The sequence below is a fragment of the Elephantulus edwardii genome, unplaced genomic scaffold (genome assembly GCF_000299155.1).
Source record: "Elephantulus edwardii isolate Elephantulus edwardi_28Jun2011 unplaced genomic scaffold, EleEdw1.0 scaffold00109, whole genome shotgun sequence".
Classification (NCBI taxonomy): domain Eukaryota; kingdom Metazoa; phylum Chordata; class Mammalia; order Macroscelidea; family Macroscelididae; genus Elephantulus; species Elephantulus edwardii.
The window spans coordinates 745,391-759,206 of record NW_006399859.1 but is presented as its reverse complement, the minus strand read 5'-3'; the positions used below and the strand labels follow the sequence as shown (position 1 = coordinate 759,206).

The 13,816-nt window shown below is 38.0% G+C and overlaps 1 protein-coding gene across 1 annotated transcript in view; it reads left to right on the top strand.

Moving 5' to 3' along the window:
- Window positions 1-1,455, top strand: part of GAS2 (growth arrest-specific 2) — a 175,308-nt gene extending 173,853 nt beyond the window's left edge. Inside the window, exon 8 of the mRNA XM_006892006.1 lies at window positions 1,237-1,455. Within this exon, the coding sequence (XP_006892068.1) occupies window positions 1,237-1,455 (219 nt within the window). The remainder of the gene's footprint in view (window positions 1-1,236) is intronic.
- Window positions 1,456-13,816: the final 12,361 nt, after the last annotated feature.

The window sequence follows — 13,816 nt, the reverse complement described above, 5'->3', positions numbered from 1 at the left end:
CTCTCTCTCTCTCTCTCTCTCTCCCTGTGTGTATAGTGAGTAGAAATCTTTCATGAAACTTTTAAGAGTTAAATGAAAGCAGTGAATATTATCTTCCACTAAACTGGAGTCAGAAAATTTGACTCATGTTGACAGAGGAGAGGAATTCAACTCGATTTTGAGGGCTCTACAATGAAACAAATGTGCCTCTGTGTCCTCCTGGTGGTTGTGTTGAACTGCTAGGTGCAAGGTCAGTACTTTGAAGGACCAGCTGTTCTACTGGAGAAAGAGGAGGCTGACTTCTCCTTTTGAGTTTATAGCCTCAGAAACCTGATAGAAAGCTGTTATGAGTTGGAATCAACTTGAAGGCAGTGGCAACACTGAAACTAGCTTCCTGAATTTCCTCTCATAACTACATCTGCTTCCTGATATTCCACAGCCCTGGATGTACCTATAATATGAGGAGGGGAGACATTTTTTTGTGACATTGAACAAACCTCTCTGATGCTTCTTATAATTTAAAGAAACGCAAGCTCAAATTCTATGTCCCCATTCCAAACCTTGGCAACTCTGCTGTGCTTTTTTATTAGAAAGGAACATATATTCTTCAGCGTTTGCATGTGTAGTCTTATTAACTCAGAGCTCTAGATGGCTCTTTGATCTAAAGGTAAGTTTCAGAAAGATGTATTCTAGTTAACTGGGAAGAACAAGAGTAAATAAAATATCAAGGTCTGACCATTCAAAAACATCCTGCCTTGAAAGACTCAGATGATGAATGGGCAAGTTCGTTTTCCCTAGTGCATTTTTCAATTCCATTTTACAGTAAATACTTGTGGGATTTTAAACTCAATGAAGATATTTCCATAATCTCAGTAGTTCTGGTTCACATATAGCTCAATGGGAGGAATCAATCATTGGTCTGAGGCAGAAAGTGGGATTGTGAGGCAGAGATGAGAGCAGTACTGGAGCATCAAGTGTTAGAAAGAAGCCTACAGACACAAGAGCCAAAGACTTCAGTTCCCATAACAAGACAAAGCTGGCTCTTGGGAATGCATACTCATGATCTACTTGCATAGAACAAACAAGGCTTCTTTGATAAATTCTTGGTTAACTCAGACAGTGAGCACAGAGAAGAAAAACAATGGGGCAATGAAAAACAGGGAAAGCCAAACCCACGAGCCCTCTTAGAATTGGAAATTGATGCAGATATTGCAAGAATGTTCAGCATTTAACACTTTTGCTCTTCTTTCATTTTAGATGCTGCACAACAAGCACGTTATGGTCCGTGTTGGAGGAGGATGGGAAACGTTTGCAGGGTATTTGTTGAAACATGACCCCTGCCGAATGCTACAGATCTCCCGCGTGGATGGGAAAACATCTCCCATCCAGAGCAAATCTCCAACCCTAAAGGACATGAATCCAGATAATTACCTGGTGGTCTCTGCCAATTGCAAGGCTAAGAAAGAGATTAAATGAAAGTAGTCGGTTATTACAAGGGGACTCTCATAATGGCCTGTATCCACTTTTCCAGTAGTCAGTTTAGTTCTTATGCTCTGAAAAAGATTTTGGAAAAAAAAAAGGAGTTAACATGAACAGTGTCATGTTGAAAGATGTTCAAAGAGTAGCACTATTTATTTTTAATGCTTCTGTAGAAAATGATCTGTTAAAAGACATTCTCAACTCAGATTTCAATTAGACAAATTATAGCCAAATCACTCTTGACACGTTGAACACAATGTTTAGAACCCACACCATAATAGGGACACAACTGTAGCTAAAGGTGAACAATGCTATTAGAATGAAAAATTTAGGATGTACAGAGACGCCAACAGGAAGTGCCTGCTTTAATGTCTGCAAAGCAAAAGCACCCCAGACTTTTTTATTTTAATTGCAGATTTTTAAGTCAGTTTTAAGAAATGATAATTAATGTAGTCGTGTGCTACTAAAAAGACCCAACAGCATGAGAAATACAGAGTATTCACAACAATAATCCTGAGTGGAAAGGTCACTTCAGCAAAGTTTACATTCACTTAGAAGATTGCCTTAAAGTTTCTCTCTGACCAAATATCTGGGGTACTTTGGGAAGTTTTTGGTGCACCACCTTAGATAATTACTTGTGATTTCTGTCACACATTCCTAAGCATGTGACTGTGTTTAGACTGATTTAGTTTAATTCACACATATAAGCTGACCTACATTTATATTTTGGCAGAATACATTGTACAGTCAAATAAAATGTTCAGTGACTTCATGTTGCTTTAAAACATTTTCTTAATAAAGTATATCTTTAGTTAATCCAACTTTGCTATGCTATCTAGGAAAGAAAGTTCACTGTAGCTAATTATGTTACAGACTGATATATACCCTTGTATACTTGGGACATGGCTGGTTTTGTGCCAGTGAAACAGCAGAATATTGTCCTCCCTGATTTAAGAATTAAAGAGATAAACTTTACATTTTTATTTGTCTTTGTATCAGTGACTTCATTGATAACAAGGTGGTGTCAAACAATTATTTTTTATTGTTGTAATTTGGGTGAGTTTAAGGAGTAAATTCGTTTTCCATTCAACAGTTTATACACATTTTGTTATGTGACATTAGCCTCGATGCCATTCCATTTTTCCCACTTCTTTCTTGGGTCCCCAGACTCCATTTGCCCTTTTCTACCCCTTGAGCGATGTCTGGTGGCCTAGTGGGTAAGCGGTTGTGCTGCTTATCCAAAGGCAGGTGGTTAAAATCCACCATCTGCTCCACAGGAGAAAGATGGGCAATCTCTTCTCATACACACCCTCCTTACCCAGATGGTATGCTAGAGTTGGCTAATGTCTTCTTATTGTCAGCTAGATAAACAACCTAAGGAACGATAATAGAAGGGCTCTAATCCAAATGAATACATGATCAAAAATTTAAGTTCCATCCAGAAAGATGGTTGGGAAGATACAGAAAACATCTAAAACAGAAGATGACATAAGGAAATGGTAAAAGAGCACCGAAATCACACAGTGAATAGATTAGGATCATTCTGGAGCTGTCCAGGCACCACTGCAATAATCTCAAGCCATTTCTTCCTGGGTGGGTGAGAATACATCCTATGTAGCCCCTACAGTGTATCCAGCAAAAACTTGTACCAGTTATCACCCAGACAATTTCCCAGAAAAGTGGGAGTCCTTTGGATTCTGCCTACCACACGTGCAGAAGCAGAACTGGTTAAACCGACAAACGTGTTTTGTTCCCCCAACCTTTTTTTGCATTTAAATTAATGAAATAGAATTCTGTTTCAGGGGGGAGGGTGTGAGGGGAATGGTTAGAGGCACATTGAGGCTAATCAGGTGTGGTTTTGTTAGGAATTTTTCACAATTGTTTTTTTTCCAAGCCTTAGGTTTGGGTTCTTCTTCTCTCTCATGTTACAACATTCCAGACTCCCTGGTTTCTCCATGGTCCCTCCCTTCTCTTTTTCTTGTATCATGATCACACTTCTTTCTCTATTTCTGCATGTAATTGGCACCTACTCTGATGTAAACATATTGAGGAATCACATGCCAATTGTATGCTCTAATTAGAAAGACACACAATCTACCAATAATTTGCATTTTTCAAAAGAATAAAGATATACACTGCCAGAAATGAAAACACATTATAATGCTACAGAAATTAAAATGCAGCCCCGAGACAGAAAACTGATCAGTGGAAGATCACTGAGTGATTATAAAATATAATGGAATAACTTTATGATAGCACTAATGCAAGTTAGTTAATAATTATATGTAATAATGCTTATTAATAGAGGATGTCTGCAAAACTTGCTTATTTTTAATTGAAAAAGAAAACTGCCACTCCCTATCTCAGGCACAAAATTAACTCTGGATGAATTAGAGTAAGCATGAAAAGCAAAATGGAAAGGCTTAAGAGAAAATGTAACAGGTTGTTTCTGTGACTACCAAAACACAAATCATAAGGGGGGAAATGGCTAAATGAATGTACCACAACATTCCAGATTAGTTGTTTAAGTGGATTAAATGCAGTGCTTTGGGGTCACATAGGAAATGTGTTTCGTTTTTTAAGAAGCTTTTAAATGGTTGTCCACATTGTCTATACCATTTTTTCTGGCTGTGTATGAATTTTCCAATAATTCCACATCCTTGTCAATAACTGATATTGTCAGTTCTTTTAACTAACAGCCATTGAGATTGGAGATTGTGAAAAATGAGCTAGTATCTGTGATTTTTATTTCAATTATCCTTATGATTAATGATACTGACTGCTTCGTATTCTAATCTGATTGTTTTAGTTTTGTTGGCAAACTATTTATTCACCACTTCAGCCCAGTTTTTAAATTATTTGTCTGCTTATATCACTTATGAGAATAGGAAGATTTCTGAGAAATGATCTACAGTTTGCGCACAAAACGAATTTGTTCCATGTGAGGTAAGATTGAAGTGTGCGTTCATGACGACTCAGACCTATTTCAATGTCTGCTGTTGTTATGTGTCATCAGGTTCGATTACGATTCATAGGGAACCTATAAACAGCCCTGAATTTGCCCTCTCCTGCATGATCCTCACATTCTGCAACGTGCTCGAGGCTAATATGGTAGTGACTGTGCCAACCCATCCGTCTTGACGGTCTTCTCTTTCTCTGACCCTCCATATTTCCCAGCATGCTGTCTTTTCCCAAGGACTGGCCTCTCCTGAAAGCATGACCAAAGTATATCAGACAGCATTCCAGTAACTATAGGACACTGACAACTCAACACAAAAGCCAACAAAGGTTTTGTACATTTTCAGTTCTTAGGAAATGATGCTCAGAATCAGTATTTGGAAGGTGAAGCATGACTACAAGAGGGAGGGGAGAACAATACAAGGCTGTGTCCTGTGGCAAACACAAAGCATTAGAGTTGAGATATAGCTAATTTACATCAAACCCATACCAAACATTTGCTGTACATACAGATGACTGGTGTCCATGCCTTTTGAAAAAAAAAAAATTGAACAGAATCACTTATAATGTGTACAGTTGCCAAGTGGATGTTGCCTAGAGAAGATTTTTTTCTTTTTTTTGAGAGGCACACCATCTGGCTTCTTTTAAAAAAAAATTGTGATTTGAGTGAAAGTTTACAAAGCATATTGTTTTTACACACATCTCAAATCTCAACACAGGCAGGCACACCTGCTTATTGTTTACTGATCGATTTTATACAAGCCATCATTGTTATTCTTATGTGCTGTCCAGTCGCTTGCAATTCATAGCGACCCTATGTACAACAGTCCTAAACCCTGCTCTGTCCTGGTCCAATCTCACTGTCTCCGACACACCCACCCCAATTACCCCAGTCCCTGAATCAATCCACCTCATAGAGGGCCTTCCCCTCCTGCGCTGTCCCTCTAATCCTCCCAAGCATGAAGTCCCTCTCCAAGGACTGGTCCCTCATTACAACATGTCCAAAGTATGTCAGATGAAGCCTCAGAATCCTTGCCTCCGAGGAGTATTAGTAAAGCATGAAACTTCCAGGAATTATTTTCCCTACAAAAGGTGTAGCATAAATTCATAAAATAAATAAACCAAACTGTTGGAAGAGAAAAGCAATATCCAAAGCTGTGTGAGTTGACAGAATCTGCTACTAAAAGTTGTAGATGATTTTGTGTATAAAGAGATAACCAAAGCCAATGATTATATGGGGGGTGGGGTAATGTATATTTTTACTCCCAAAAGGTAATATGAGTTTATTATAAAATCATGGAGGGAAAAGTTTATTTAGTTATATATCAAAAATGATGGATGAAATAACAGTATCACATACAGGTGTTTAAAACATGCCATTGGTCAACAAAAAGGTTACATAGTAAAACACTTTTTATTATTAACCATATTAATAGTTGAGTGATTATAATTAGAAAACAAGTAAGCACTTTACATCTTAATTGATAAGCATATATTCACTTTAATGCTTCAGGCATTATTACTACGTAATTTCAGTTAGATTTGGAGTTAACATATAAAATATAATAGTTTTCTGCTTAAATTATGAGTTGACTCCAGGTAAGTGCTTTCCTCAGAGATAAGTACTTGATGAGGGAGACCTAGGTATACACATTTCCTTCCTATCTGGTATTATATGTCCATTTACTTTCCCCCTTTCTTAACCGTGTTAACAAATATTTGGGTGTCTGCTTCTTAGCTTATGCATACCTATTTGAGTATGGAAAAGTTGATCAAACTCAAAGAAGCAGGCCATGCTTGGCTGGAGCATTGTATCTCCCTGTGCTCCGAGAGCTTATCACTCATAGTGGAGAACTGTGCTTGGGATACTGCTGTCAAAAGCAGGGCCCTCAGATGTAAACCTTTAGTATTGTTCTCCTAGTAAATCAGAAACTGGTAACAGAATTTCTCCTTTATATTATAGGATGAGGAACATGCCTAACTATACATTGAAGGCTTGTCTGAACATACAGTCTGTAGCTCTATCCTCATTTATGCAAAATTGCCCTCAGAATATTCTCATAATAGAAATTTCTCATAATAGAAAACAATTTTTTTCATGAGGAGTCAAGAGACCAATACTATAGTAAACTCTCTAAAATTAGTGTAGACAATATACTACAAGATAACAAGTCTCATGGGAAGAATAAAAGGGACAGTGGCTTAGTTTCTGTAAATCAAATGGATTTGTCTTATTTCATTTACTGCACCTGTTGGCACTAGTTGTTTTTGTTATGTGCCATCGAGTTGAATATAACTCATAACAACCCTATGAAAAAGAAGTCTGAATCCTTTCCTACACATTCTAAATTAGCATTCAATTTGTGGCCTTGCAGCAACTATATAACAGGACTAAAAAAGAAATATAAATTCTTCTGTTTTTCTTTATAATATTTATAAATATCTTTATATACACGCACATCTCACAAAACAAAAATATTATAGAACTTACAATTCTAAGGAAAAATAGTATTTTATGAGTGTATCATATAGAATTATTTCATCACATTTTATTTTTTAAAGAAAGCTTTTTAAACAGAATATCTGTGTCTAATACACTCCAGTTTTCCTTGGCAATATCATGTGTGCATAAATCCACACAAAAGAATAAAAATGTTCATGAAATCTAGATGAATACGCTCCTCAGAATGTTGATTTAAGATTTTATACAAGTAAATCTTTTATTCCTTCTGTACCAGTAAGATCCAGTTTGACAGCACACACACACAAAATAATTAAAAAAAAAAAAAGAAGTAAATCTATCATATAACACATCTAATGCCCTACAGTGGTACTACTTCCCGGATCTCCTACCCTCATTAAAAAAAAAATTAAAAAATAGAAAATAAAAACACATGCATTGCCAGGAAGTCAATTCCAAGTCATATGGCTGCTATAGGATAAAAGAGACCTGCTACATTAAGTTTTCAAGGCTGTAATCTATACAGGAGCAGATTATTCCATCTGTCTTCCTTAGAACAGCTGGTGGGTTTGAACTTTTGACGTTTCAGTTTGCAGCAGAGTACTGAGCCACCAGGGTTCCTTCTGAGAATATCACTAGTATGTAATTTTAAAACACAAAAGTTGGTGGTTCAAATCCATCAGTCACTCTGCAGGGGAAAATGTGGCAGTTGGTCTGCATAAAGCTTTACAACCCTAGAAATCCTACGGAGTTGACATGAGTCAAAATTAACCCTAGAGCTGTGAGTTTGGCTTTGATGAATGTAAAAACTGAAATTTTTTCTATTTATAGGAATTAAATTAGGAGATGATTAACATGTCTACAAATACCCATTACTTCGTAAATTTCACAACTTCACAGTGTTCTTTTCTATGAGCCCTTAGCATGCTTTTTCAAGACTTTCCCTGATAATCAGTTTGAAGGCACTAAATTTACAAGTTTAAGCAAAATGTCTTCAAATACAGGCAGTACACAGGTAACAAATAAGACCCATCTTAAGTGTGTCTTTAAGCCCCAGTTTTCTATAAGTTGGAATAGGTGCATGTGATGATTTTATTTGGGTATTCTTTAAAGCGAGGAGATCTAACCCAAAGGCAGCGCCCCTGTGGTAGTTCAATTCACCAGTGAGTTCAGCAGGAGAAGATGGACAATCTTTTCCTGTCTGTTTTACAGCCTCTGGAACCCACTGGAGGGTTATGAGTCAGTTCTGCTTGATGGCAACACATGAATGAGTTAGTGCAAGACGGGAACTTAATGGCACTGTGTTGTTGTTATGTGCCGTCGAGTCGTTTCTGACTCACAGTGACCCTATGCACAACAGCCTTAAACCCTGCTCTATCCTGCACCAACCGCACTGCCTCTGACACACCCATCCGCATTACCCCAGTCACCAAATCAATCCATCTCATAGAGGGTCTTCCCCTCCTACATTGTCCCTCCACCCTCCCAAGCATGATGTCCCTCTCCAAGGACCTGTCCCTCTAGGTTAAGTATTATTAGGTTAACTGAAAGTTCAGTGGTTTGAACCCACCAGCTGCTCTGAGGAAGAAAAGAGAAGATGGTGTTGCTTCCTCAGAAACCCTATGCAACAGTATTACTCTGTCCTATAGGGTCACTATGGGCTTGAGTTTTGAGTTTTTTGTTGTTGTGTGCTGTCAAATTGGAACTAATCCAAAGCTGACCCTCCAGCAGGTTTACAGGGGCAGTAACTAAAGGACTAATGGTTTTGAGTTGTGGTGCTGTAAAAAAGTATTGAACACACCACAGACTTCCACAGAACAAACAGGTGTGTCCTGGAGAGGGTGAAACCAATCTGCTCATTGGAGGCAAGGATTTTGAGGCTCCATATGACATGCTTTGGGCATGTTGCCAGGAGGGACCAGTCCTTGGCACAGGACAGCATACTTGGAAGGGTGGAGGGACAGCAAAAGAGAAGTCCCTGGATGAAATGGACTGACATGATAACTGGGGTAAAGGGAGTAGGTGTGTCGGAGATAGTGAGACTGGCTAGGATAGTGAGGACAGGGAAAGGTTCAGAGCTATTGTACACAGGGTCACTAGGAGTCACAGATGACTCAATGACACATAGCAACCACCACCATATGGGAGGAGACTGCCCATCCTTCTCCCACAAAGCAGCTGGTGGATCTGAACCATATCCCTTCAGGATTGCAGTGCTGACTCTTACCACTAGGCCACCAGGGGCTTGGGTTTTGGGTTCAGTGCAAGAAAAAACTTGAAGCTTTTTCACAGCTGCACATGCAGCAAGTGAAGGAGACTGTGATGAAGACATTGTTGGGAGTAGGTCCTAGTTCACTTCTTTTAAGGTGAGGGAAAATTTGTCTAACGATAATTCGAGGGCTAGCAGGAGTGGTCTGTAACTCAGGAGTACGTGTCTAAGCCAGGGATTGCCTGTATAATGAAATGTAGAGATATACCATTCAACAGCACAACCATAAACAGCTAGAGGATTTTATAAAAGAAGAGACTACAATTTCAAATCTGAGTATCAGAGATGTATGCAGACTTGTTACATGCAGCAGCATATGTATTTGCTTTTCAGGTTTAAGCTTAAACTGCTGAAACATTGAGAAACCATCCATTCACTGCCTGTGGGTGAGCAAAGTCAGGCAAATAAGTATTTAATGAAAGTTCTGATCATTTTCTAATTTTAAGAATCAAGTATTTGAGATGTTTTCAATACAGTTTTAAGACAGCATGTAAGGGCAGGGAAATTACAAACTCTGAAGCTTCATTTATTCAAAGAGAAGAAATTGAGACGGTCTGCTTGATTGCAGATATTAACGTTATTGGTGGTTAGACTCTTCCGCTCACGTTATGCCTTATGAAACTGTCCACTGGAAAAGAGAAAAAATAGGGACATTTTATGCCATGTTGTGACTACTATTCCACAGTACAAACAGATCAAGAGAAGAATATAGAATACAGAGGTACAAAATGTCTGTGTGAAAACAGCCATCAATTAAATTGGACACTATAGTCAAAAGTCTGATGAAAACATGAGATAGTTTAAAAATAGAGAAGTAAAACAAAATGTTTTCGCTGATCAATGAGTAATTAGATCTCAGTAAAGCAGAAAAAAGTTTCATAGTAACTGTGTTCAACTCCCCTTGCCCCCCGCAAAAGCAACAAGAAAACAACAACAATTTCTTAAAGTTTTCATTTGAGGCAGGCAAGTGAAAAGGTAGAAGTTATTATTAAATACTCATTTAGCGATCTCTTTTTCTTGCTTGGGTTGATAAACATGTTCTCTTTGCCATTTGGTTGAATCCTGTGTATTGTATGTGAACAGTGTCATGATGAGAGGACCAGAGATATAGGAGTCTTTCAAGTCATGTTTTTCAAGGATATCTCAGGAATGTTATTGGGTATTTATCATATATGATTTAGAGTCCCCAACGGATGCAAATGTTAACATGATTACCTGTTAAGTGAAAGAACTTTGAGTCTACCTAGAGGGACCTACTTCTTAAAAATATAGCTACTGATAATATTATGAAGCACAGCTCTCCTCTGACACATGTAAGGTCACCATGAATCAGTCAACTCGATATAGGCTCATTAACATATAATTATAATAGGAAAAATATTTGTTAGGTTTAAGATCAAAAGTTAGAGCAAGTATACTCTCTTTATTGCAGAATTTATGTTGTCGTTAGGTGCTAATGAGTCAAACACCATTCATCAGAATGAATAATCTCCAAGGTGACACAGTATATACTATAGAATTCATTAATATTTTAAACATTTTCACCCGGAGATTATATTTTTCTGTCATGTATTATTGCTAAGGTCAGGTGGATCCTGGCTGAAAGTAAAGAATACCTAAAGAATGTTTATTTGTGCTTTATTGACTATGCAAAGGCATTTGACACTATGTGGATCATAACATGTTATGGCTGACATTGAGAAGAATGGGAGTCCCAGAGCACTTAAATATGCTTATAAGAAACCTATACCTGGACCAGGAGGCTGTTGCGAGAACAGAGCAGGGGAACACTATATGGTTTAAAATTAAGAAGGGAGTTTGTCAGGGTTGTATTCTCTTTCCATACCTATTTAATCTGTATGCTGAACAAATTATTCGAGAAGCTGGACTCTGTGAAGAGGAATGTGGCACCAGGATTGGAGGAAGACTCATAAATAACCTGTGTTATGTAGATAACACAACCTTGCTTGCTGAAAGTGAGAACTTGGAGTATTTGTTGCAGAAGATCAAAAAATGCAGCCTTTGGTATGGATTGCATCTCAATATAAGAAAACAAAGATTCTTACCACTAGACCTATAGGCAACATCATGATGGGTGGAGAAGAGCTTGAAACTATCGACAACTTCATCTTGCTTGGATCCATAATTAACACCCTTAGTACCAGCAGTCAGGAAATAAGGAGATACAATGCACTTGGGAAATCTGAAGCTAGGGACCTCTCCAAATTATTGAGAAGTAAAGATGTCAGTTTGAGGATTAAGGTGCATCTGATTTAGGTCTTAGTCTTTCTAATCATTTGCTATATATCTGAGAGCTAGCTAAATAAGGATGACAGAAGTATTGATGCCTTCGGTGTGATATTGGAGAATGGCATTGAACATCCCATAAATGGTCAAAAGAACAAGCAAATATGTCTTGGAGAGGGTGCAGCTGCAGTGATCTTTGGAGGCAAGAATAATGAGGCTTTGCCTCACATACTTTGGACATGTTCTAGGAGGGGCTATTCCTTAGAGAAGAACATGATGCTAAGAAGGGTGGAGGGTCAGTGAAGAAGAGGAAGACGTTCGACCATGTGGACTGACACAGTGACTGCTGCAATGGACTCTTAGGTGTCAGGAAGTGTGAGGATAGCACAGGATAAAACAGGGTTCAGATCTTTTGTTCATAGAGTCACTGTGAGTCATACTTGACTCAACAGCATCTAACAACTAACAGTCTTATTACTGTCAATGGTATTAGGTATTCTCAAGTAGACTATGACTCATAGCAACCTGTAAATAACATATTAAAATCCTGCACCATCCTCACACTCTTTGCCATGCTCAAGCCCATTGTTGATGTCAATTCATCTCATTGAAGGTCATCTTCTGTTTTGCTGATTCTTTACTTTTCCAAGCATATCTTTTTGCAAAGACTGTTGCCTTCTGACAACATGCTCCAGGTAGCTGAGAACACTCCCCCATCCTTGCCTCTAAGAAGCACCCTCAGCAGCACTTCCTCCAAGACAGATGGGTTTTCTGGAAGTCCATGGAATTACTGCCTATATTCAATACTCAGTTCAATACTATACTCAATACTCTTCACCAGCACCATAAGTCAAAGGCATCAATGCTTCTTTGGTCTTCATTAGGCCTCTTCCTTATTGCTTTTTAGGTCTTAGGTCTTAGGACAAATACTGGGAAACACTAGAGATTCTCAATCTTACTATACATTAGATTGTCTTGAGGCTTTAACAAACTCCTGACAGAGATTTAGTTTGATATGCCCTGTATTCCAAGGATCAGTCTTGTTTGAAAGCTGCCATGAAATTCTCATGTATAACCACAGTTCAGACCCACTGAACTTGAGGCCTGCCACTGCTTCTGTCCATGGATGCCCTGTTCTGATGTTAAGAGTGTGTCTTGATGTAGTTATAATGTTGGTTTCTTAATGTAGGACTGCCTTTTCTGGAAGCTAGTGCACATTTCCCATGCCAGATTTCTGGAAAAGGGCAGAGGTGGTCAGGACAGAAATACATGAATGCATTGAAACAGAGAGAAAATGCTTTCCTCATGTTATTGGAATTTGATTAGGAAGAGTTTACCTGTTCCATAGGACTCTAGAGGATACTAAGGAACTTAAGAGCAAGAGTTCGTTATTTTATATAATGCTCCAGGTCAGCCCAAAGAGAAGGTCTAACCAACAGCCCCTAAAAGCCCTAGGCCAAGAAGCTTGAGTGTTAAGTTATTTTCTGCATTTGTATTTTTCCTTCCATTATTCCTAAGCCTCTAGAGATAAATTTTGAGATTCAGCCATTCATGTACTTGGGGGAATCCTCTAACCACTTCATGCATTGATGACCATGAAGGTCATGTTTCTTAAATGTCGGTCAGTGATTTCATGCTTGTTGTTGTACACTGTTGAGTCAGGAGAAAAATGTTCATCTTTCTCCTGTGAAGCAGCTGGTGGATACATGTAAGTACAGTGACTGAGAATAACTTTCATTTTGAGCACTTCCAAGGATATCAGTAGCAATGTAAGGCCTCATTTATTTTTAATCTATAGCCAGCAGTATGCTAAAAGGTCAAGTTTAATGATTTCCTTTCTTTTTCCAAGTTTACAAGTTTAAAAACATTGATGTTAAATTCATTGGGTTAGAATAAATAAGCACCATGCTGTTGCTATTGTTAAATGCCTTTGAGTTGGAAACGACTCCTAGCTGACCTTCCAGCAAGTTTTCCGAGGAGGCTGTAAATCCTAAGAAATGAGACTGGCCATCTTTCTCCCATGGAGCAGCTGGTGGATTTGAACCAATTACCTTTGGGTTGGCAGCACAACTTCTTATCACTAGGCCCCATTCTAAATATATTTAAAGAAAATTATTCTTTTAATATTACATGTGACTTTAAGAAAGTAATTAAAAAACTTTCTTCTATTATGAAACAATAAACTTTATTTTTTTTGTTTGTTTTGTTTTAAGAACACTATGAAATAACTGTCATGATATAGATTGTTTTCTTAAGAAAAATATTAAAAGAAAGCAATCATACTCTGGATAAAGATTTTACCTTGTATCTCCTAAATGTTTTCTTTTACACTAGATTTATTCTACTCAGGGAGTTCTAGTAGCTTCACTGCCATCTCAAAGGCACAAGGTTTAAGTATACCTGCTGCTCCCAATTTTTCCCTG